This window comes from Cornus florida, unplaced genomic scaffold, assembly GCF_030987335.1.
Source record: "Cornus florida cultivar Cherokee Brave unplaced genomic scaffold, ASM3098733v1 CherokeeBrave_3.0.0_Hap2_Chr05, whole genome shotgun sequence".
Classification (NCBI taxonomy): Eukaryota; Viridiplantae; Streptophyta; class Magnoliopsida; order Cornales; family Cornaceae; genus Cornus; species Cornus florida.
Genome location: NW_026775575.1, coordinates 104593490 through 104618146, shown reverse-complemented (window position 1 = coordinate 104618146; position 24657 = coordinate 104593490). Strand labels below are relative to the sequence as shown.

The 24657-nt window shown below is 31.6% G+C and overlaps 1 protein-coding gene and 1 pseudogene across 1 annotated transcript; one reads left to right on the top strand and one right to left on the bottom strand.

Moving 5' to 3' along the window:
* Window positions 1–12419: 12419 nt before the first annotated feature.
* Window positions 12420–14665, top strand: LOC132310446 (germin-like protein subfamily 1 member 14; annotated as a pseudogene).
* Window positions 14666–22720: 8055 nt separating this feature from the next.
* Window positions 22721–24337, bottom strand: LOC132309894 (uncharacterized). The gene is made up of 2 exons (XM_059808155.1): window positions 23837–24337; window positions 22721–23707 (listed from the first exon to the last, which is right to left on the bottom strand). The coding sequence occupies exons 1-2, from the start codon at window positions 24335–24337 to the stop codon at window positions 22721–22723; spliced, it is 1488 nt and encodes a 495-aa protein (XP_059664138.1).
* Window positions 24338–24657: the final 320 nt, after the last annotated feature.

The window sequence follows — 24657 nt, the reverse complement described above, 5'->3', positions numbered from 1 at the left end:
AGCAAATTAAAATATTAAAAATGCAATTAAATAATTAACCAAAACATCAGGACTATCCTTTTAAAATTAGGGGAATTACACGCTCTATCTTGGGAATTTTTCCCTCGAAATCAAACTTACCATACTGATTTACACAAGTTTGTTTATAAATTTTTGGTAATCGTCCCGTCTCAACACAATGTACTTACAAGCAAATACTTGTTTGCTTGTCCGAATACCAATCTCTCCACTGTGATAATCCTTTATTATCGCAACATATACATTCCAATATGGTTTAATAAAATCATTTGTGTAATCATCACTAAAATGTTCTTATAAAACACAATAGAAATACCAAAACCATTAGTTCATTTTATTAAGAACTTCTTTAAACCATTAACCGTCAAAAGAATAATCGCAAAATATTCTTTAACACACTACTAGTGTACGTGATTAAATCCGTACCATACTTTTACTAATATCTCTACTAGTACTAGCAATTAAAATTACTCTTAAAATAGCCATCCTCCTTGTGATGCGGTACCCTCCTGCTTGAATGGCCCGGTATCTTCTCGTTTAAGACACTACCTGGAAGTGTGACTAGACTCTCCACAAGTATAGCAAGTAACCCTAAAAGTACCAAACGGCCTCTTTTACTGGTTAGCCTGTGGCTGATCCCATCCTGCCTGTGGTCCCTCATTCTGCTATCTCTGAGCTAACCCAAAACATTGTTTGGCTGCATACCCATCATCTCCGCAGGCAAAACAATGAACTTTAATCACATTCTGCACCACTGGTACTACTTCTAGTGTTTACTGAATATGTGGCTGATTCCGAAATGCAATTGCTACGCCTGCTACTACAGCCTGAGCTATGATGTAAACTAACTGAGGAGAATACTCTGGATTCCTGCCTTGATTCCCCGATCCCTAGACTACTGAGTCTGCTGTACATCCTCCTGCTCGAAGCGCAACCGACCATTTTCCTCCTGCTCTTCCTCTTGAAACCTAAGCAGTTGTTGCTCTTCCTCAATTTACTGACGATGTAAGAGACCTTGCTGCCTACGTGCCACTTCCCTTCGCTACCAATGGTTTCATCTGGTTCTACCGTTAACCATCCTGTTAACACTAAAAGATAGACATTAGTATGATTTAAACGGACCGTAAAGGAATACAACGAATCCTAAACTTAAGCTCTAAACAAGAGAATACGCTACGCGGAAGTCTAAATACGAAATACCCTAGAGACACTGAACCTAGAGTGCTCTGATACTAACTGTGGTACCCCCCGATTCTAGAGCTATAGGTGATCAAGTCCGAGCACAGATCCGAGGGATACCAAACAATCAAGTATGTAAACAAGCAGGATTACAAAAAAGAATTACGAAATAAATAATAAACGCTAAAAGAATTCTAAATTAAAAATCTTCAAAATTATATTATTAAAATCAAATAATCCAAAACCTCCATTAATTAAACAACTTAGGAATCCATCTAGTGGACCCCTAAAAATCCCAAACTGAAAAAGAAACAACTAAAACAAAATCCAAAACTAAACATGGAAAGCAACCTTACGTAGTCAGAGGAATGAGTAACTGTATCTACTTAGCACGATCAAGCTCTAAGACTAGACTAACGAACACCTGAAAAATATAAGAGTGGGTCAGGCCCACTAGCAAGTTTTATCCTACTACAATCCATATAAAAATCCGACGCGCAGATATATCCTAGATAGCTCAACAATAACTAAAGTAGTCCATATATGTATAAATACACACTATAGGACACTCACTAGCCACAGTTCTGTATCAGTCTGAGTAGAAGGTAACATGCAAATTGCACATAACGTGGTCATGTATACCTAGACCTACCAGGGAACATCATTAGGTCCAGTTATCCATCCTAGGCGATATACGCACTCTAACCATGATGTTGAGACTTAAGCTCATATCACGGTACCATAATGATATATATATATATATATATATATATATATATATATATATAATCCGTTCAAGGTATGTCATTCAAATGTTTATTGACCTGACATATATATAAGTAGGAATTAACTTTTATAGTTAATTTAACTTATTTCAGAATAGGTAGGACTTAATATTTTAAACTAATCCGTCCCTAGTATGCTACCGTCCCATACCGATGCATATACGTATATATAAGTAAGACTTAACTTTTATAGTTAATCCAACTTATTTCAAAATAGGTAGGACTTAGTATTTTGAACTAATCCGTCCCTAGTACGCTACCGTCCCATGCCGGTGCATACAAAACGTAAGTCCGTATAATTGACAAAATAAGAATAAGTAACTCATCAATCATACTCCAAAATAAGGATAAATAAAATCTAACATGTATATGACCATAATATGCATCTAATACAAGATTTAAAAATCATGTTCCAGTCCTTTAAATTTCTAAGATAAGACTACGCATTTGAATCCTCCAAACAGTCCATTAATTGATGTAAATATATAATAGATTAAAACATCAATTAATCCAATCAAAGCATAATTATTTTCAGATAATTAGCTACACTTATAACACTGTTGCAACATGATTAACATTATTAAATCATGTACAAAGAATTGCTAGAATTTAGTAAGCAATCAAATCCACTAATCGATACTCCACATGCAAGTTTACTGTTTAACTTCATGATGTTCCATTCCTTAGCATAATAATGTAATAATGCCTTCCAGTATTTTTATTGGTCCATAACAGCTATTTAAAACATTTATTGCAATTTAAACAACTTAAAAATACTCCAGATAGCCCAAACAGTCCCTTAAAACCAATTTCTGAAATTTCCGGGGCGAGAGCAAGCTCCCATACATTGAGAGCATGTTCTGCTCTCTTGGGAGCCGACTCCCCATATGTGGGAGCCAAGTCTAAGGTGTTGGAAGTCAGCTCCCTCTATGTGGGAGCCGGCTCTCTTCATGTGGGAGCTGGCTCCCTCCTTTAGAGAGCCAGCTCTCCCCTCTGAGAGCCATAATCCAATTCATGTTCGTCTTCTTCGCCTCCGGCGACATGGAAGACCCTCTGTACTACTTTATTTAACTACCTAGGGTTCAATTTATGTCCCAGAATTAATTATTAGCAAGCGTCTTATATCAACGACATGAAATTTAAGCACGTTTACAATCAACAAAAATAGAATTTAAACAAGAACAACTATCAACCACAAAACAGTTTTATTCAATGCTTTTAACTTCAATTCAAACATGCTTAAATGATCAATATTAAATTCAATTTAGACCCTGGAGACTACCTAGGCATGCACAAAACACAAGTTTAAGAGAATGAGTTAGAGTAGGAACTTACCTCTGATTTCAGTTTAGAAATCTTAAACTGTCTTCTCTAATAACTCCGGCGACCTTAATTGCTTTTACTGACCTCTATTGCTCCTAGTTAATGTAATACCCCTAATTTTAAAATGATAGTCTCGGCATTTTAATTATTGTTTTATTTCTTTTTATTTGATTCTTTGCCTAAATGTTTAATTTATTTTAATTATTGTTTTATTTCGTTTTATTTAATTATTTGCCTAAATGTTTAATTTTTATTTAATTGAGTTTTTGTTTATTTAATTATTTTTCTTTAATTAAATGATATGTTTTAATTGTTTAATGTATGCTAAAGTGGAAATTGTATGCTTATGTGGCAATTTAATTATTCATTTTTTTGTTTATTAATTAGGATCAGGTTTGGTTAAATGTAGTATAGCATATTAGGGTTTTGTGGTTTCACGGGTTAGCCGACTTGTGTTTTTCTTTTCTTTTTATTCCCTAATTAATTAGAATTAGATTAACCTAAGTTGGCCTATAAATATGCCAGTTTAAGTCTGCAAGGGTTTTAGAACCCTATTCACAAACAGTGGAGGCAGAGAGAAAGAACAGGGTGGTTCGAGAGAGAACATAGAGAGAAAAGTTAGGGTTTGGTTAGGGTCAAGGGCTGAACCAAGGAGGAGTAATTGACATATGCTCGTTGGTTGAACTAGGAGCAACAAAGGTCAGTAAAAGTAATTAAGGTCGCCGAAGTTACTAAAGAAAACAATTTAAGATTTTTAAACTGAAATCAGAGACAAGTTTCTATTCTAACTCCTTCTCTTAAACCTATATTCTGTGCATGCCTAGGTAGTCTCCAAGGTTTAAATTGAAGTTAATACTGATCATTTAAGCATGTTTGAATTGAATTTAAAAGCGTTGAATAAAACTGTTTTATGGTTGATAGTTGTTTTGCTTAAATTTTGTTTTCGTTGATTGTAAACTTGCTTAACTTTTATGTCGTTGATATAAGACACCTGCTTATAATTAATTCTGGGACATAAATTGAACGCTAAATAGTTAAATAAAATAGTACAGAGGGTCTTGCATGTAATGACCCGGTCATTTTCCTCCCTTTCCTTTCTCTCAAATTTTATGGATAAATTTTTTTCGTTTAATATTCTTTTTTGAGTTCTGTTTCTCGACACTTAGTGTCGTCTCGAGTGCTCAGAAATAGTTTTCGAGACTCTTTTCCTTGGATTGATAACTTCTTTTAAGGACCGAATCATTTTCACATTTTCACTTTTTGTACATTATTCACTTTTCGTCATTTTCCCTATTTTGTCTTTTCCCCATTTGTCACTTTTTGGCACAACCTCACTTTCCGTGCTCGGAGTTGGTTTTTGACTTCACATATCTTCATTCTAAGTGGTTTCCACGAAATACGTATCTTTACTTTTGCAGTAAAGTACTCTGGTTACTCCCGGTGTCCATAAGGGTATGGATGCATAGTTTTTTAAAATCTTTTTCTTTTCTTAGGGTATTTTTCATAAATATCTTTTGAAAATATTTTATTTCAGGGGTTTTTAAAAAAATATTTTTGGAAGATATTTTCATTCTGGGTCATTAGTGCAATTTTCACTTTTTAGAGGGGTTATTGTGCAATTAATGAAAGTTATTGCAAAAATGCCTCGTTTTGAGCCTAAATTCTCATACAGGATTCATTTTCAAATTTTATAGAGTTGTGTGCTCTTAGAATTTCTTTCTGGTCGTTTTTCTCCAGTTTTAGGGTTTTTGGTCCGGTTGCCGCCGAACTTATTCGAGGCATATCTCTCTGCTCGGGACTCAGTTTTTGATGTCGTTTCTTCTGTTGTTCATATTTTCTTATTTTGGTTCTTTTTTATTCACGGATTTTTGCCGTTTGAGCATGTCTACTCAAATTCCACTTTTCCGGACCCGGCGGGGCACCTTTCGGGGCACTTTTAGGGTTTTCCTATAAATAGGGGGTTATAAAATTAAAAAGTCATATTCCCCTCTCTTCATGCATGACCAGAAGCTGTCATGGCAGCCCAAGAGGGGCTGCCACCCTTCTTTTCTCAATTAAACCTTCTTCCCTTTGTTAAAAAGTCATAGTGCCTTTGCGTTTTGTGTTTGTCTTGACTACGCGCATCTTTCTCCCTTATTTGAACCCGTTTTTGGCCAATTTTTGAGTTCAGATTTGAGGTCAAGTTAGGATTTTGGTAGGTTCTCTTTGGAGTTTAATGTTCACGGCGTTGTCCCCGACAAAACCCCGAAGTATTGTCGGATTCGAAGCCGTTTCATTTTGGTGGCTTTTGAGATTTTCATCTCAAATTGAGGTAGGGGATGCCTTAGGATTTTATTTATGTTGTATTGATGATTTTTTAAGCTTATGCCACTTGTATGCATATTTTGTATAAATCATAGAATTTAATTTAATTATTTTCCTTATATACGATTTAATTCTCAATGATGTGTATAACTTAGAATTAAAGTATAGCATGCTAGTAAATTTAGCGTTGGTATGGTTGTTGATATATATTAAATTTGAGTCATTTGAATTAGAATTGTAACTTTTATTTAATATTTTTCTTTTGTGAAAGATTAATTCACATGGTCGTACCTTACATAAAATTAACTTATGATAGGCTATTAAATTAAGTCTTGACATGTTCTTTAACATATTTTAATTTTGGAACATTTGGATGAGTATGAAAATTTAAAGATTTTAATTAAATGAATTAATTAAAATCGATTTAAGGATTCCATTGACTTAATTGAGTTTTAAACTTGATATTTGAAATGACTATTACTTGTTTACTAGCATATATTAATTTGGGACAATTTGAAATTACTTTAGAAGTTAGAGATTTAATTATCATAATTTAATTAAATTCTACTTTGTTGTTCCATTGGCTTAATTAAGATTTTTAATGGATGTATGTAATGGCCATACAATATTGTTTAACATGTGTTAATTAGGGATTATTTGATTGAAATTTGAAACTTAGAGAAATTAATTAGTTTATTTAATTAATTTCCGTTTCTATTGCATTAATGATTTAATCATGTATTTGACATTGGTTATATATTTAAATCATGATTTTGGACTTGTATTAGATTCATGAGATAAAATTTCAATGTTGAGATATATTGTTATAGCGTGTAACGAATCGCACACTGAAGATTCGACATTTGTCACGCCTTAGACTTAAAGCATATATTATATGTGTTTCCAAATTCGGTTGTGCATGGTAGATAGTTGATTATCTTGTATATACATATTGATATATACGTTATTGCATAACTTGTTAATTTTGGAAATTTGGGGATGTCGTTGTTTGACTACGACTAGGACATGGTTTTATTAGGGGGGATTGTCCCTCTACAATCTAGGCATGGTTATAGGGAGGTTACCCATGGGTTAATAACCCTAAAGTAACTATGGCATCGGTCTGATCCAGCGTGATGTCCAAGTATCCACTTTGTTTGATTTTGCATTTCGTTTCAAGTTGATAACTAGATGATATCGTAACTTGTTGTTTCTTTAATTGATTTCCCGTTTTGAGTTTCAAGATGTTAACTTAGAGGAATCATGCTTTATGCGTTGTATTAGAAGTTCCAATGTTGGTTAAATTGCATCGATATTGTGAGTTGTGTTTTGATGTTCAAATGTAACTTAGGAATGATCATATAAATTTATTAGAACATAGATGTTAGGTGGTATGATCCACTTTAGTTGTTTTCGTGTTTTAGATTTCAAGTTGAAGACTTTGAGAATCTATATCTTGATATTTTGTATAATATGTTTCCATGATTATTTGAGTTGCATGAACGACGTGATTATGCTAGAAACGGTCTAAGGTAGTTTAGGATGATTCCTTAGACTCATTGAAACATAGATGCTAGGTGGCATGACCCACTTTAGTTGTTTTCATATCTTAAGTTACAAGTTGATACTTTTGAGAACCTCTATCTCGTTGCTTTGTATAACATGTTTCTATGTTATTTAAATTGCATGAATGATGTGATTTATGCTAGAAATGATCTAAGGTATCTTAGGATAATCCTTGAGTCTCACTTTGACATAGACGTTAGGTAGCATGAGCCATTTTAACATGTTTCACTTTAAGATGATATAATTGTAAAATGCCAGGTCGATGTATGCTCATCTCCTACGAGTAGCTTTATGTTACTCACCCATGTAGTGGGGACATTTTTCAGGTACAGGGACCTTGATTTGGGATACACATTAAGCCATGGAAGTTTCGTAGACTTGAAGTATTATTTTCATGAAAATGTTGGCAAAAAATTCTATTTGTAGCTTTGTATGTCAAAACTTGTATCTTTAATTCCATATATATAACGTGTACATAAGTACACCTTTTATGATATATTTGACATATATGAGATGAGGCCAGAGGCCAATGACTATTATTTTGTATCCTATGTAACTTTTGACTTCAAGAAATATTATGGAAATATTGAAAAATGTTGAGTTATTGCTTCACCATGGTTGCATTGGGTGTGAGAATTCCATTTTCATTCTTTTATAGGATCTCATTAATCAAGTATCAAGTGTGGCCAAGGGCCAAATGGTAATTTAAAACTATTTCATATTTTTGGATTTCTAATTTTCCATTTTGAGTTCATTTTCGTCATTTTTTGCCGTCGGGGGGTCGTATTTTGCATCGGCCATTTTTGAGAGCTACGGACCATTCTTGCGTGCTTAAAAATACTAAATATGTTTGCGTGCATAATCATTTTAGCCTAGAAATGCATTTAGGGTCAAATGAACACTTGGTGCAAAGTTGCATTTTCCTTGTTTTTGGCCTAGACTAATTAGGGGCGTTCTAGGCATTTCACAGCGCGTTTTTTTTTTTTCCTTCTTTCGATATGGTCGAGTAGAAAACATGATTTTAGGGGGAGTTTCTTCTTCATGTTTTTTCAGAAAATGTCGTCTTGGTACCGGAAATCCCTTGCAAAGTTCAGTTTTCTGTTATGCATGTAGCAGCTTTTTAACCCTCTTGGCCTAAACTGATCTAGGGGCATTTTGGGAATTTCTTTTGAAAACTAAATTCTGGTCTTGATATGGTTACATAGAAAACGTGATTTTAGGGGGGGTTTCTTCACAACATTTTTCCAGAAAATGTCATCTCGGACCCGAAAACCCCGCGTCAAATCTGATTTCCTGTGCGCACCTGCACTATTTGAAAAAGTCTGTTATAAGGGCATTTTGGGGATTTCACGTCAAAAATAAAATTTTCTTTTGACATGGTCAGCTTGGAAAAATTATTTTAAGGGGGGTTTTTTCTTTGTGTTTTTTCAGAAAACATTATTTAGTACTTCAAAACGGCGCACAAACTTCAACATTTTGCCCAGGTTCCTATTCATTGCTGTCAAAACACTATTCACGGCCTCGGCAACGTCAAAACTTTGTTTTGACTTTTCTCTTCCATCCCGACTCTAAATCAAGTGATTCTTGAGTCTAACTTGATTAATTTTTCACTGTTTTTCCAATGGTGTGCTCGGTAACAACCATATCTTGTTAAAATTACTATTTTGCCCTTGGGACTAAACTTGTCGGGTTTTCTTTTCCTTTTTTTTTTAATTTCTTCCGCTATGCTTTTTTATGAGTTTCGTGACTTCATGGGAAGTTACGGATGTGTCTTGGGAATGATGTACATTTCCAGAGACGTTGCTTCCATATAAAAGATTATTTTGCCCTTGGGAGCTTATTTGGTCTTTGTCTGATTTTTTCTTCCGCATCAATTCTCGTGGAGTTTCGTGGCCTTATGAAAGGTCACTTTAGTATCCTAGGGACGTTGTATATCCCTATAGACTTGTTTTCTATTTTCGCTTCCGCATTTCGGATCCGTTATCAGGTCAAATTATGGTTCATCACAGGACGCACTGGTTTGAAAAATCAGGGCCGTCACAGGATGTCGCCGGAGGCGAAGAAGACGAACAGGAATTGGATTATAGCTCTCAGAGGGAGAGAGCTGGCTCTCTAAAGGAGGGAGAGAGCTGGTTCTCTAAAAGAGGGAGCCAGCTCCTACATAAAGAGAGCCGGCTCCCACATGGAGGGAGCCGGCTCCCAACACCTTAGAGCTAGCTCCCACATGTGGGGAACCAGCTCTCAAGAGAGCAGAGCAGGCTCTCAATGTATAGGAGCTTGCTCTCGCCCCGGAAATTTCATAAATGTTTTAAATAACTGTTATAGACCTATAAAAATACTGGAAGGCATTATTACATTATTATGCTAAAGAATGGAACATCATGAAGTTAAACAGTAAACTTGCATGTGGAGTATCGATTAGTGGATTTGATTGCTTACTTAAATTCTAGCAATTCTTTGTACACGATTTAATAATGTTAATCATGTTGTAACAGTGTTACAAGTGTAGCTAATTATCTAAAAATAATTATGCTTAGATTGGATTAATTGATATTTTAATTTATTATATATTTGCATAAATTAATGGACTGTTCGGAGGATTTAAATGTGTAGTCTTATCTTAGAAATTTAAAGGACTGGAACATGATTTTTAAATATTGTATTGGATGCATATTATGGTCATATACATGTTAGACTTTATTTATGCTTATTTTGGAGTATGATTAATGAGTTACTTATTCCTGTTTTGTCAATTATACGGACTTGTATTTTGTATGCACTGATATAGAAAGGTGGCGTACTAGGGACAGATTAGTTCAAAATACTAAGTCCTACCTATTCTGAAATAAGTTGGATTAACTATAAAAGTTAAGTCTTACTTATATATATGTATATGCACCAGTATGGGACGATGGCATTCTAGGGACGGATTAGTTTAAAATACTAAGTCCTACCTATTCTGAAATAAGTTGGATTAACTATAAAAGTTAAGTCCTACTTATATTTATGTCAGGTCAATAAACATTTGAATGACATACCTTGAACGGATTATATATATATATATATATATATATATATATATATATATATATATATATATATATATATATCATTATGGTACCGTGATATGAGCTTGAGTCTCAGCATCATGGTTAGGGTGCGTATATCGCCTAGGATGGATAACTGGACCTAATGATGTTCCCTGGTAGGCCTAGGTATACATGACCACGTTACGTGCGATTTGCATGTTACCTTCTACTCAGGCTGAGACAGAACTGTGGGCTAGTGAGCATCCTATAGTGTGTATTTATGCATATATAGACTCCTTCAGTTATTGTTAAGCTTTTTAGGATGTATCTGCGTATCAAGTTTCTGTATGGATTATAATAGGATAGAATTTGCTAGTGAGCTTGACTCACTCTTATATTTTTCAAGTGTTCATCAGTTCCAAGCTTAGAGCTTGATCGTGCTGAGTAGATATAGTCACTCATTCCTCCGACTACGTAAGGTTGTTTTCCATGTTTAGCTTTAGATTTTGTTTCAGTTGTTTCCTTTTTAGTTTAGGATTTTTAGGGGTCCACTAGATGGATTCCTGAGTTGTTTAATTAATAGAGGTTTTGGATTATTGGATTTTAATTATATAATTTTGAAGATTTTTAGTTTAGAATTCTTTGAGCGTTTATTATTTATTTCTTAATTCTCTTTTGTAATTCTGTTTGTTTACATACTTGATTGTTTGGTATCCCTCGGATCCATGACTCTAGAATCGAGGGGTATCAAATGGACAGTGAGGTTGGTGGCTCTTTGGCGCATGATGGAGATCGACGGCTGTAAGGAAGATGGTGGAACGACGGCGGTGACTGACTAAGCAACGGCAGAGAGCAAACGAGGACAACAGTGGGTGAGATCTCTTGAGCACGTTGCTTCCCGTGCCACTTCCTCCTCCACCGGAAGCGATAGAGCCACTGAAGGAGATGGTGATTTGCCGACGTCGCATACCGCCGGCAGCGGCGACGAGGAAAGGGGCGATGATGTTTAGGCAAGTGGGTTTGTAATTGTGTATTTGTGTTGCTTTCGGTTTGTAATTGCTGTGTTGCAGATTTTTGCAGAGATAAGAGAGAAAAAAATTGGTTATACCAGAAATACATGGGCAATGCCTAATTTAATTTAATAATAATTTTTGGACAAATGTCACAATATGATTAGGCCACATACCCAGGTTGGACAAACTTCATCCAACCTAAATTGAATGCAAGTATTGTCCATCTTTGGGCCACCTATTGTTGGGCCGCTTAGGCCAGTTGGTCGTGTACGTTCTTATACACATGTAGAATAAAAATTATTGATTATATCACTTATTGATCGTATTGCGATATACTCTGTAATATATTAAACAATTATATAAATGTGTAAAAATGCTAGGATCATGATCCAATAACCCTTTTATTTTGGATGGAAAGAAAATAAGACTTGGCCATTGCTAATTTTATTTTCCTTTTTATATATAAAATTTTTTCCTTTTTGATTTATATAACAAGACAATTATTTCACTTACCCAATCTAATGAAGGAAGATTGGTACATAAAAAAAATAATAATTAATTAATTAATTAATTAATTAATTAATTAATAAAAATTGAAAAACGAAAAAGGTAAAATGGCTTGGAATTTTAAGGCATGGTTTAGCTCCAACCAACAATCCAATCAGGGGTTAAAATGTCTAGACCTCTTTAAGGGTTCTTGGCTCCTCATTCCTTACTAGCGCCCCAGTCTGGGTCGGACTTACTTCGATCCCTCGGTTGTTGACAATGTGACTCAAGAACTGTCCAGAACCCACTCCGAACGAGCACTTTGATGGGTTGAGTCTCATGATTTAGCTCCATCCAATAATCCCATCAAGGGTTAAAATGTCAACTTCAATTAATATTTCTCAAACATTAACACGAATCTAGAAGAAGGAGAAACAACAAAGGAAAGTGAGATATAGAAGAAATGACCAACTCAATATATTGAAAGAGTCAGTCGTATGTAGATATACGTAGTAGTTGGAGAATTACTCGACCATGAAATTAAAAAATAGAAACCTAATGAAGACAATTTGGGACATCCTATTATCTTACCAGTACTCACTCAAACATAAGTCTTCCTAATCTCTATCCATAAATAGCCACATTTGCCATACTACATTTATCACCTCTCACCCAATTACCAATCCTACAAACAATATTATTCATTCCAAATTAAGATGGCCGCCATTCACTTCCTTGTAGCCATCTTGGCCCTTTAATTCTCACTTTCATATGCATCTGACCCAAGCCCTCTCCAGGACTTCTGTGTTGCTATTGATGATATGAAGTCTGCTGGTATGTGTGTGTGTGTTATGTATATATGCATCCCCTAGTCTTATTTTTTGCTTTCTCATGCATGCTTTAATTTTGTTGGTAAAATAGCTAGCATATGTATAGTCTATATTTTTCATTGCATGTTATAATAATAAAAAATTTAGAGCTCAATTAATGTAACGACTGCTATTGTTTTGGCTGCAGTGTTTGTGAATGGGAAATTTTGCAAGGACCCAAAGCTTGCCAAAGCCGAAGATTTCTCCTTTTCAGGTCTTAATATTCCAGGAAACATAAACAATCCAGTTGAGTCAAATGTGACAACTGTGAATGTTGATACACTACCAGGACTCAACACTTTGGGTGTATCCTTAGTCCGCATTAACTATGCACTTAAGGGCCTCAACCCACCCCACACGAACCCACGCGCAACTGAAATGCTGGTTGTGGTTGAGGGCACTCTCTATGTAGGCTTTGTGACCTCCAATATTAATGGTGAAAAAATTCGTCTCTTCACCAAGGTCCTAAATCATTTCCAATTCAACGTGGGAAAAACTAATGTAGTAACTTTTGCCGACCTGAGCTGTTGGGAAACGTGCAAGTTTGAAAAAAACTTTTCGAGGGATATTGATTCATGGATCTTGATTCATCACATAGAGACAAGTTTTATACAAAAATAAAAATATGATGTATCATCCAATTAATGAATTGAATACTTACATCAAAGGTCTGAGTAAACCTTTAAATCTTTCCTCTAAAGTGAATGTTCTCACTTATTGTAAATCCCTTAGCAAGATGCCTTCTCCTTGGATCTCCATCTTCTTGGTAATTGTTTTGCCTTTAGGAATCACTCATAAGCCTCTTTGAATGACCTTGGAAAACTAGGCTTGTGGGAGCCTCCATTAGATGAGAATATAAACCCTAATTTTCTAGAGAGATAAAATATATTCGTTTTTCCTTCTACTAAAAATCACCCCTAAAATATACATAGACCATGTATATTTATAGGCAACATAAAAATAAAGAAAAGGAAACAACTAATCCTTCTCAATCTCTAATTCACATGTCTCAAATCTAATATAATTCCAATTCCAATATCAAATTGGGCTATGAGTGAGAATCCTTTGAGCTTATTATTTTATTGGTTACAATGAATTAATAATTGGCCCGGTTCATAGATCCAATTCAATCAATTCATAAATTAATTTCTACTCCACTAAAAGAAATTAATTGAACTTCAATTAAATAATAAATAACCTTTAAGTCAATATTGTACTTTGACCCCTCTATGCATAATTAATTATCGGATAAATAAAGCCATCAATCCGACTACTTAATTAATATATTTATTTTGGTACCATTGATTATTTCTGGCTCAATCACAATAAAACATTTATTTGACAAAAATAATAATTTAAATAAATAAATATATAATAAATCATTTTGTCTAAAAACACACAAAGGCCTTCGAATTTACTTTGTGATCAACCATAATCAATATAAAATAAATACAAATAGAAATGATACAAATATTGAAAATATAACCCTCTAATTATTAATTACATAACTACCCAAAGTGTCGGTCTAAGGATTCCGAAGAATCTGCCGAACAAATCAAAGTAATTATTAATTAATAAAAGAGTTTATACTTTTCTCATACTTAAGAGTCAAATGCCATGATAGTGACAGGGAACAATTGCATACGACGGCTCTCGCAATATATCTCAACCTAACGCGGATTCAGTTTAAGTCTTAATTAATTATGAGTCCATCCATAATTACCGACTATGAACAATTTATGATTACTATTTATAATCATGTATTGATCGCCATCACATACATATATAAATATCTCTTGTAATCAAGTGGACATTTTCAATTTTATAATGAATCGAAACATAATACATTGAATTCACCAATTATATAAAGTATATATATTTCAGAAACGTCAAGAACATATGTTTAGGAATTTGTTATACCAGGATATATAAATTCCAACATGAGCAGCCAAAACCCCGGAGTTATCACCATTACTAACACGGTCTTTGGATCGAAACCACCCATTTTTGTTGATGTTCTCACCAAAGCTTTCCAAGTGGACAACAAGGTTATTGACTATCTTCAAGCCCAGTTCTGGTTTGACGACAATTAGATCAAAAAAAATGTAGGCAAATAGATAGAAGGTACCAACGAAACGGTTCCTTCTTTTTTTTTTTTTTTTTTTTCTTTTTCAGTAAATACCCACGAAATGGTTTGTTTGATCAAATAAGCAGATAATCATATTCTACACTAAAATAAGTGGGTTGGTTATGTACTTTTAGCTGCAATGATTTTCACATAATAATACAATGGTTTTCACATAATATAATTGCCTTAGTTTGTTAATTAACATTCGCATTCAGCATATTCCTTGAGGCGTTTTTGTTTTTTTGAAAGGATATTCGTTGAGCAATATTGACCATATATAGATAATTAATTAACTATAACTAGGCTCATAATTGAATTGAAGATATATACGCCAAAGACTGTCACTTATATTTTTTTTTTGGAAATAAAGATTGCCCCTTAATTGGATCGGAAGTATACAACTAACTCTATTAAACCTATATTTATAACTATAATGTAACTAAATTGGCCTTTTTTACTGGAAAAAATGGAGTTTTTTTAGTCCAAAAAAAACATCAATTGGGCTTGAGAAACTAAAGCAATATATCAAGGCCAAATGGAAGTCTATTTTATTTTAGATGCAAATTGTATTAATAGATTAATGTGATATATTAACGGGCTTAGATGCAGTATTTTTATACGGAGTATTACAATTTTTGCTGAAAACATTACACTTGGTCAGTGTTGATTAGATTACGTTAGTACCTGCCTGCCATTCATCTGAAAGGACTAAGCACCATATGTAGCTCAAAGGAATAACTTATTCATCTTTAAGAAGGAAGGGAGGGGTTTAAGTCCGGGGTGGGTAAAAATACCCATGTGAGGATGAGTATGTTTTTTGTCAATGTAACAAATAATAATAATAATAATTTTTACTTACTATCCACAAATGTTAGGCAACCCGAAGCTCCTCGGATCTGATTTGGTTAAGCCACGTCAAAATTAAAAAAGAAAGAGTCCCCTCCTACGTTGTTAAAAAATATAATAAAAAATAATAATAATAATAATAAACAAAACAAAAAGAACAGAGAAATATGGTGTTTTCTCTTTCCCCTCACAAACAAAAAACTAAACCCTTTTCAAAATTGGATATATACAACACTTCTCCTCAAACGTCACCTTTTGTAAAATTATTCTCGATCCCTACTTTTTTTTCTAAAAGACAAATACATTTTTTAGAATTTTAATAGAATGAATAAATTATAGATTAAAAATTCCTTAACATAAATTTTAAAACAATAAATATTTGGTTATATAAATTTTTAAACAATAAATATTTGGTTTATATAGAATATAGGTAATACTGTATTTGTATAGTTCTATAAATTTTTACTTTGTAAATTTAAATTTATGAAATACGAGAACAAGTAATTTATGGTTTGTAATTAATTTCTTTTACTTTTCCCATTCAATTTTGGAGAATTTTTAGTTTTGTATTTGTGAGGAAAAGAGAAATCACCATATATATATAGAAATATATATATATATATATATATATTTCTTTTATGTTTTTTTTTTAATATATATATATATATATATATATATTTCTTTTATGTTTTTTTTTTAATTCTGGTATAAGTTAACCAAATCAAATTTTCCCTTCCTCGTTCCCTATCATTATATTTATTTCCAATCTAATCAAAGGAATCAGTCGCATCGACCAATAAATCAAAGTGCATGCTTATGAATAAATCAAACTATACTTGCATATAATGGTGCATTTATGTCGTTTACTTTTAGTAAACAAGTCTGACTTTGAATCTCTCAATTAACTTGGAACAAGCTAGTTTAGTAACTTGACCAGTTTAGACTTGTTTAGGGTGTATAAAATAGTCCATATTTGGTGAATTTTTATGTAGCAAATTTTTCTACGGACTTAATATTTTAATAATAAGTTTATACGATGGACAAGCTTGTAGTCTAACGATACTATTTTTTTAAGAAAAATCAAAAGTTTGAACTTTCGTAAAGACATGTGTGACTAAGAAAATAATAATAAGTCCATATGATTAATGTTTATAAATAGAATAATAATCTATATATATTTTACGATGGAAATTATTGATTAATGAGATGAGAGCAACATCATACCTTTTTTCCTGGCTTATGTATGGGAGTGTTAAAAAAAAAAAAAAATATGAAAGATAAAAACAATTAGATAAACGGGGGACTACAGTCTACAGAAGGAGGCCGCTGAACTTCTTTCTTTTTTCACTCAATTATATGTAAAAATATGTATTGACATTCTGCTTGTATACAGGAGTGGAGTCAGGATTACAAAGTAAGAGGGGCTAAAAGTAATGAAACACATGATTGCTTAGTGTGTCATCCATACTCTTAATACATAATTCTCATGCATAAGTCATTCAATTAAATTTAATAATTTACAACCTTTTAACACATTTACACTTCCAAACTCTAATGTGTTTTCACAGTCAAGAATCTAGTGTAATATATTACATACAATTATTAAAACAAACGCATGCAAGAATACAAAATATATATGTTCCTTATTAATAAATTCACATTAAAAAGTAAGACCAATGTACTTTGCCCCTGATTAGTTATTAATTCATTATATAGTAAATTATCCAATTTAACATGAAACCATCAAGTCATCAACAAAGCTTTTTATTTATTTATTTTTTTTACAAAAATAAAAATTAATATTTTACGAGATTAACAATAATAAAACATAATATCCATTCACCTATGTCTTAGTGCTTTACACACGAAGAGTCTAGTTTTTATATAGATTAACAATGTGTTTGGTTTGCTGGGCTGGACCTGCTATGTTTTATTATGATTTCTTTTGTGATTGGGCTGTCCATTGTTCGTTGACTTTCTCATATTTAAGACTTGATCTTTGTAAATTTTATAATTTATTTTATTGATTGAAATACTATGGATTGGTTGAACTGGGCTGATAAGAAGAATAATAATAATACATAGACTTATAAGAATAATGGTACTGTTTTTTTTCTTTTCAACTGGACCTGAACTATAGCCTAGCTCCTCCCTTGCTTGTATAGGTCGAGGGCATGTTTTAACACAATGATAAAATTGTCTAGTGTAATTGACATTTTGCCAAAAAGATGAAAGAATCGCGGAGTCAGCCCCGGACTATTAGTTCCTTATTATTATTATTTTAAAAAACTAATTAACATAGCATTCCGACGCAAAAGAAAGTACTCTCACGTAAAATGCAAATTAATAACTTTGAAATTGTAAAAGCGTGAGATGAAGTGGATAATTACTTTCACCACATGATACCATGTTGCATCACATGCATATAAAATAGTATATATCTATACATATATCTATATCTATATTATTATTAAATGTATAAAGAATTTTAGTGTTTCAATATTTTAATATTTATTTATTAATTATTTCAGTATTTATTTATTAATATAAAAAATATTTATTAATTAATATAAAAAGAGCTTTTATAAAAAAAAAGTATCTATAAAACTCTAACACGAATTACCTAATAAAATTTCAGTTATTTATTTTATTTTCTATAAAACTCTAACACATACTATATAACATATATATATATATATTAGGTCAGGCTTGTAGTGTGCATATTTTTTCTTTTCTCTTTATAATTGGTCTCGTAAATTTTTTCTTTACTTTTTCTTTTTATAAGCATTATTATTATGTTTTTATTTTTTTTTTTTCTCTTTGTAATTGATATTATGTTTAGAAGTAGTTGACTTGTTTCATTTTTATTTTCTCTTTCTAATTGATTTTTAGAAGTGGTTGATTTTTTTCTTCATTTTTTTATTTTATTATTTTTGGTTCATTCTTAATTTATTATTATTTTGATTTTTAAATGGGGTTGATTTGGTAAGTTTACTTTGAATTGTGATTTTTTTTTTTTTTTTCTTGTGGTTGATTGTTTTTTCTTCATTTCTTTATTTTATTATTTTTGGTTCATTAGTAATTTATTATTATTGTGAGTCATTATTGTTATTTTTTTTCTTTTTAAGAAGTATCATTCTTCTTTTTTCTTTAGTTTTTATTTTTATTTTACTCCTTATAAGTATACTTTGGATGGTTCAAAATTTGTTATTCTTAATTTGTTGTATTGAGAAGGTTGGATTGTTAATTTTTTTTTCTTTACTTTTTCTTTTTAGAAGCATTATTATTATTTTTTCTTTTGTTTTATTTTTATTTTTCTATTTCTAATTGATGTTTAGAAGTAATTGATTTGTTTTATTTTATTTTTCTATTTCTAATTGATGTTTAGAAGTGGTTGATTTGGTAAGTTTACTTTGGATTGTGATTTTTTTTCTTTTATTTTATTTTTTTTAATTTTTGGTTCATTCATAATTTATTATTATTTTGAGTCATTATTGTTATTTTTTTGTTTACTTTTTATTTTTCAGAAGTATCATTATTCTTTTTTCTTTAGTTTTATTTTTATTTTACTCTTTATAAGTTTAATTACTTTGGATTGTTATTTTTTTCTCAATTTTTATTTTTTTATTTTTGGTTCATTCTTAATATAGGTTTCAATGTTTTTTGGTTTTCGATTGGACTTGATTTTGAATTGAATTTGTTACCGAAAATTTTTATATTTTTTTTTTCCAATTTTTATTATTTTTTATTTTTGATTCATTCTTAATATATTATTTTGAGTTGGGTTTCAATGTTTTTTGATTTTCGGTTGGACTTGATTTTGAATTATCTATTTATTTATTAATTATGAATTTTTTTAATTAAAAAAATTAATTTGACAAGAATTATTAATAAAAAAAAATATTTATATACTGCGCATGTGGAATGGAGTAATTTCACACAGATACTCAGCATCTTCGGGGCAGTCGGCAGCAGTAGTGTACGAGTCTCCTAATACCTCAATCTTTTATTATTATTACTATTAATTTTTTTGGTTTGGTAAGTATCTCAATCACAATTTACACATTGTGTACAACGGGGAAAGATAAGGGAAGGTATTTAAAATTTTACATAATGATAACTATTTATTTATTATTATTTTTTTACTATTTCCTTGTAACAAATACTAAATTTGAGAATTCAAATTTTCAAATCAAATAAATTGGTAGATTCTTTTCCTTTTCTTAATGTCCAATTTTATTTTTCCAAAAGTCAAGGTCATGTTACCATTTCTACAATTGATCAATGCATTGGCAGTAGTTAAGAATACAATTTTTATAATTAAAATAAAATAATTTCAATAAAATTTACCACAAATTAACAATTTTATTTTCTATAAAACTCTATCCCATTATCTATTTATTATGAGTTTTATAATAAAAGAAAATCTAATTAGACAAGAATATATTTAAAGAAAATAAAATAATTTCTATAAAACCCTATCACAAATTACCTATTTTATTTTCAACAAAACTCTGTCACATAATTGACATTAGACAAAGATATATTTAAAAAGTTTCTATAAAACTCTAACACAAATAACCTATTTATTTATTTATTATTAGTTTTTTAATGAAAGTAAATCAAATTAAACAAAAATTATAAATATAAAAATATATTTATTAATTAATATAAAAAAAAAAAGATTTAAAAGAGTTTCTATAAAACTCTAACACAAATTACCTATTTATCAATTTATGAGTTCTTAATAAAAAGAAATCTAATTAGCCAAAAACTATTAATATAAAAAAATATTTATTAATTGATATAAAAAAAGTACTTAAAAGAGTTTCCATAAAACTCTAACACATATTATCTATTTATCTATTTATTATGAGTTTTGATAATAAAAGGAAATCTAATTGAAAAATAATATATTTAAAGAAAATAAAATAATTTCTATAAAATTTACAACAAATTAGCTACTTTATTTTCAATAAAACTCTATCACATTACCTATTTATTATAAGTTTATTCAGGGAAAAAAATTATTATGAGTTTATAATAAAATAAAATCTAATTATACATAAACATATTTAAATAAAATAAAATAATTTCTATAAAACTATACCACAAATTAGCTATTTTATAATCTATAAAACTAACACATATGACCTGTATTTACCTATTTATTATGAATATATTTAAAGAAAATTAAATAATTTATATAAAACTCTACCTCAAATTACCTATTTTATTTTCTTTAAAACTTTATCACATATAACCTGTATTTATATATTTATTATGAGTTTTTTAATAAAAAGAAATATAATAAGATAATGATATATTTAAAGAAAATAAAATAATTTTTTAAAAGAGTTTCAATAAAATTCTAACACAAATTACCTATTTATCTATTTATTATGAGTTTTTTAAAAAAAGAAAATCTAATTAGACAAGAATTATTAATATAAAAAATATTTATTAATTTATATTAAAAACAAAATAATTTCTCTAAAAAAATTCAAATATGTATTTCAGTATTTATTTATTAATATAAAAAAATATTTATTCACTGAAAAAATATTATCGGATAAAATTCATATTACCAAAAAATTTATTTCAAATTACCTAATAAAATTCAAATTACACAAATTACCTATTTATCTATTTATTATGAGTTTTTTAAAAGAGTTCCAATAAAACTCTAACTCAAATTACCTATTTATCTATTTATTATAAGTTTTTTAATAAAAGAAATCTAATTAAACCAGAATTACAAATATAAAAAATATTTATTAATTGATATAATAAATATTATAATTTCTCTAATACTCTAACACAAATTACCTTTTATTATGAGTTTTTTAATAAAAGGAAATCTAATTAGAGTAGGATATATTTAAAGAAATAAAATAATTTGTATAAAACTGTACCACAAATTACTATTTTATTTTCAATAAAACTCTATCACATTTTACAACGATATATTTAAAGAGTTTCAAAAAAACTCTAACACATTATCTATTTATCTATTTTTTTTCCTAAATATCTATTTATCTATTTATTATGTGTTTTTTATAATAGAAAATCTAATTAGACAAAAATTATTAATATAAAAAAATATTTATTAATTGATATAAAAAGAGATTTTAAAAGAGTTTCTATAAAACTCTAACGCAAGTTACCTATTTATAAATTTATTATGAGTTTTATAATAAAAGAAAGTCTAATTACACAAGAATTATTAATATAAAAATATTTATTAATTGAAATAAAAAATAAAATAATTTTTTTTAAACTCTACCACAAATTACCTTTTATTATAATTTTTTTAATAAAAGGAAATCTAATTAGAGAAGAATTATTAATATAAAAAAATATTTATTAATTGATATAAAAAGTGTTTTTAAAAAAGTTTCTATAAGACTCTTAACACATTTTACCAATTTATCTACTTAATATGAGTTTTTTTTTTCATAAAAGGAAATCTAATTAGACAAAAATATATTTAAAGAAAATAAAATAATTTCTATAAAATTTACCGTAAATTATTTTCAGTAAAACTCTATGACATTATCTATTTATTATGAGGATTTTAATAAAATAAAATCTAATTAAACAATAATTTATTTAAAAAAAATAATATAATTTCTATAAAACTCTGCTACAAATTAGCTATTTTATTTTTTATAAAACTCTGTCACATATTACCTATATTTTCATATTTATTATATCTGAATATATTTAAAGAAAATTAAATAATTTCTTTAAAAGTTCACCTCAAATTATATATTTTATTTTTTTTAAAACTCTATCACATGTAACACAATATAGGCGATATTTACATCTCATCTTTGATTTGCAACTCGAGTTCCGGCCGAAAAGTGCGTGAGCCTTACTTAACCGGGCGAACATTGGGCAAGACATTAAGAAGGTGGGAGACCAGCGACAGGTGGAGCCCCGGCATCTCGCTGTATGTCCATGTGAATACATCGCAAAATTCCTGCAAAAGGGAAATAAGATGAGAATGATCGTGAGAGCTGAGTGAACCCGAGAGAAACGTAATGCGAGGCCACTCATTGGGGTGGGCCAGGTTAACTTCAACAAGATCTGGCAATGGTGCCTTGTCAAGGATCCGAGGCTGATAATCTGGGGGGTCAGTAGAGTGAACCTCAGCTGACCCCGGGCACCGTCATAAACGGTAGATGACACGGCCATTGGGGAAACGAACATGCTTGCATTCACGTGGAGCATTGCTGGTCTGAACTAGAGATGGCGGATGAAAAATGCCCTTCTGGGCGTCTGCCCAAGTAGGTAAAGGGGTGCTGATAATAGTCGCATCGCAATCTTGCATGCAGTCATCAAGGTCATTGAAGAACAAAGCGTCAGTATAATGCGCCTCAAAGGTAGCAAAGAGACAATCCGAACACGGGACAGTGACGACCTTGTTGTTCCAAATGCCTTTGAAACACTGATGGTAAGTAGACGGAACAATGCCAAAGCGGTGCATCCATGCGCGCCCAAGCAGGATGTGATAGGATGTATTGCTATCAATGACATAGAACTTTGTGGAGGCCTGAAATTTATTAACAGCTAGATCGACATTAACGTAGCCCATCATGCGACGAAGATCATTACCAAACCCAGCAACTTCAATTGGCTCCTTGACCAGGCGATCTTTGAGGATGCCTGCTTTGCGAAAAGTGGAGAGGGGCATGACATTGATGGAGGAACCATTATCAAGAAAAGCATGTTTGAACTCTACCCCTTTGATGGAAGCCAACACGTACAGTGGTTGATTTTGAGCACCTTGACTCTGTTTGCCAGCATTAGAGAAAGATAAGGTTGTCTTTGGTGAAGAGTAAGGTTTAGCGGAGGCAACCAAAGGACACACATCCCATTCTGAAAGGTCAACATTTTGGCCTGAATGCGTCTCTGCAAGCTCATTATAATAGGTGATAACAACCACCCGATGATCAGGGTATTGGAAACGGCGAACATCTTTGGCGGGAGTGACTTCGAGATCACCAGATGCCACTCGCCGTTGGAAGAGACGGCGCAAACCCCAGCAATTAACAGTAAGGTAGGTGATACTCTGGTGGTAAACGCAGAAATCAGCATGAACTCTATCTGCTAGCGTGGGCTCGCGACGTGGAGTAGGTAAGACAACGACGCCGTCCTTGACCCATTGGGCAAGAATATTCTTGACCTCTTCGATATGAATGGTGAAAGTTGGTGGCTCTTCACCTTGGGGCTTGAATTAGGACTTGTCGAACCGCTTTCATGGACGCTCTTCGATGGTTGCTACAGGCGTAGGCCTGCGGTTGGAAGACTTTGGAGCCTCAAACTTGGGAGCATCATACTTCGGAGGTTCATACTTGGCAGCGACTGGCTTAAGATCTTTAAGGTTTCGAGCTATGATCTTGAGTTCACCAAAGCTAGCAATTCTTAGGTTGACAAGATGGAGCTTGTAGATCTGCAACATGCCTTGGATGCATATATCAACCAAGTCCATCTCATTGCTACTTTTGAAGCACTCTCCTACACGATCGTTGAATCGATTGATAAAGGCAAGGACATCCTCATTGTCTTCCTGAGTCTCCTTTGTGAGAGACAAGGTGGTAACTCGTTTTTCAGCCTGGAAGAATTTGGTAAGGAAACGATCTTTTAGCTGCTCCCAGGTATTGATGGAGTCTGGCTCAAGATTGCAATACCAATGATATGCTCGATCAGTCAAAGACTTGGAAAATTCTCGTAGGCGAACCACATGATTATCACCAAAATAACCCAAAGCCTCCACAAAACGCATGACATGCTCCCTAGGATAACCAGTTTGTCGTTAAACTATGGGAACTTGGGAACCAAATACCCTTATGGATATGGGGTTTGTGCGATAACAAGAGGGTAAGGAGGCTCACTGCCAAAATCCAAAGCGCGAGATGTTGGTGTGCCCTTCTTAAAGAGATCACGCACCTCAGAGCGTGTGAACACTTCTTTTAGGGCGGAGTATGTGATACCCCTCGATTCTAGAACCACGGGTGATCAAGTCCGGGTACAGATCGAAGAGATACCAGACAATCAATATGTAAACAAGCAAGAATAAAATTGAATTAAGAACAAAACAGCTGA

What these genes read in the sequence shown, in the direction of transcription:
- LOC132309894 (XM_059808155.1), bottom strand. Translation starts at nt 24,337, where the DNA reads ATGCGTTTTGTGGAGGCTTTGGGTTATTTTGGTGATAATCATGTGGTT. An exon ending in CCAACCGCAGGCCTACGCCT is followed by an intron (nt 23,708 to 23,836) that starts GTAGCAACCATC and finishes CAATGGGTCAAG; the next exon opens with GACGGCGTCGTTGTCTTACC.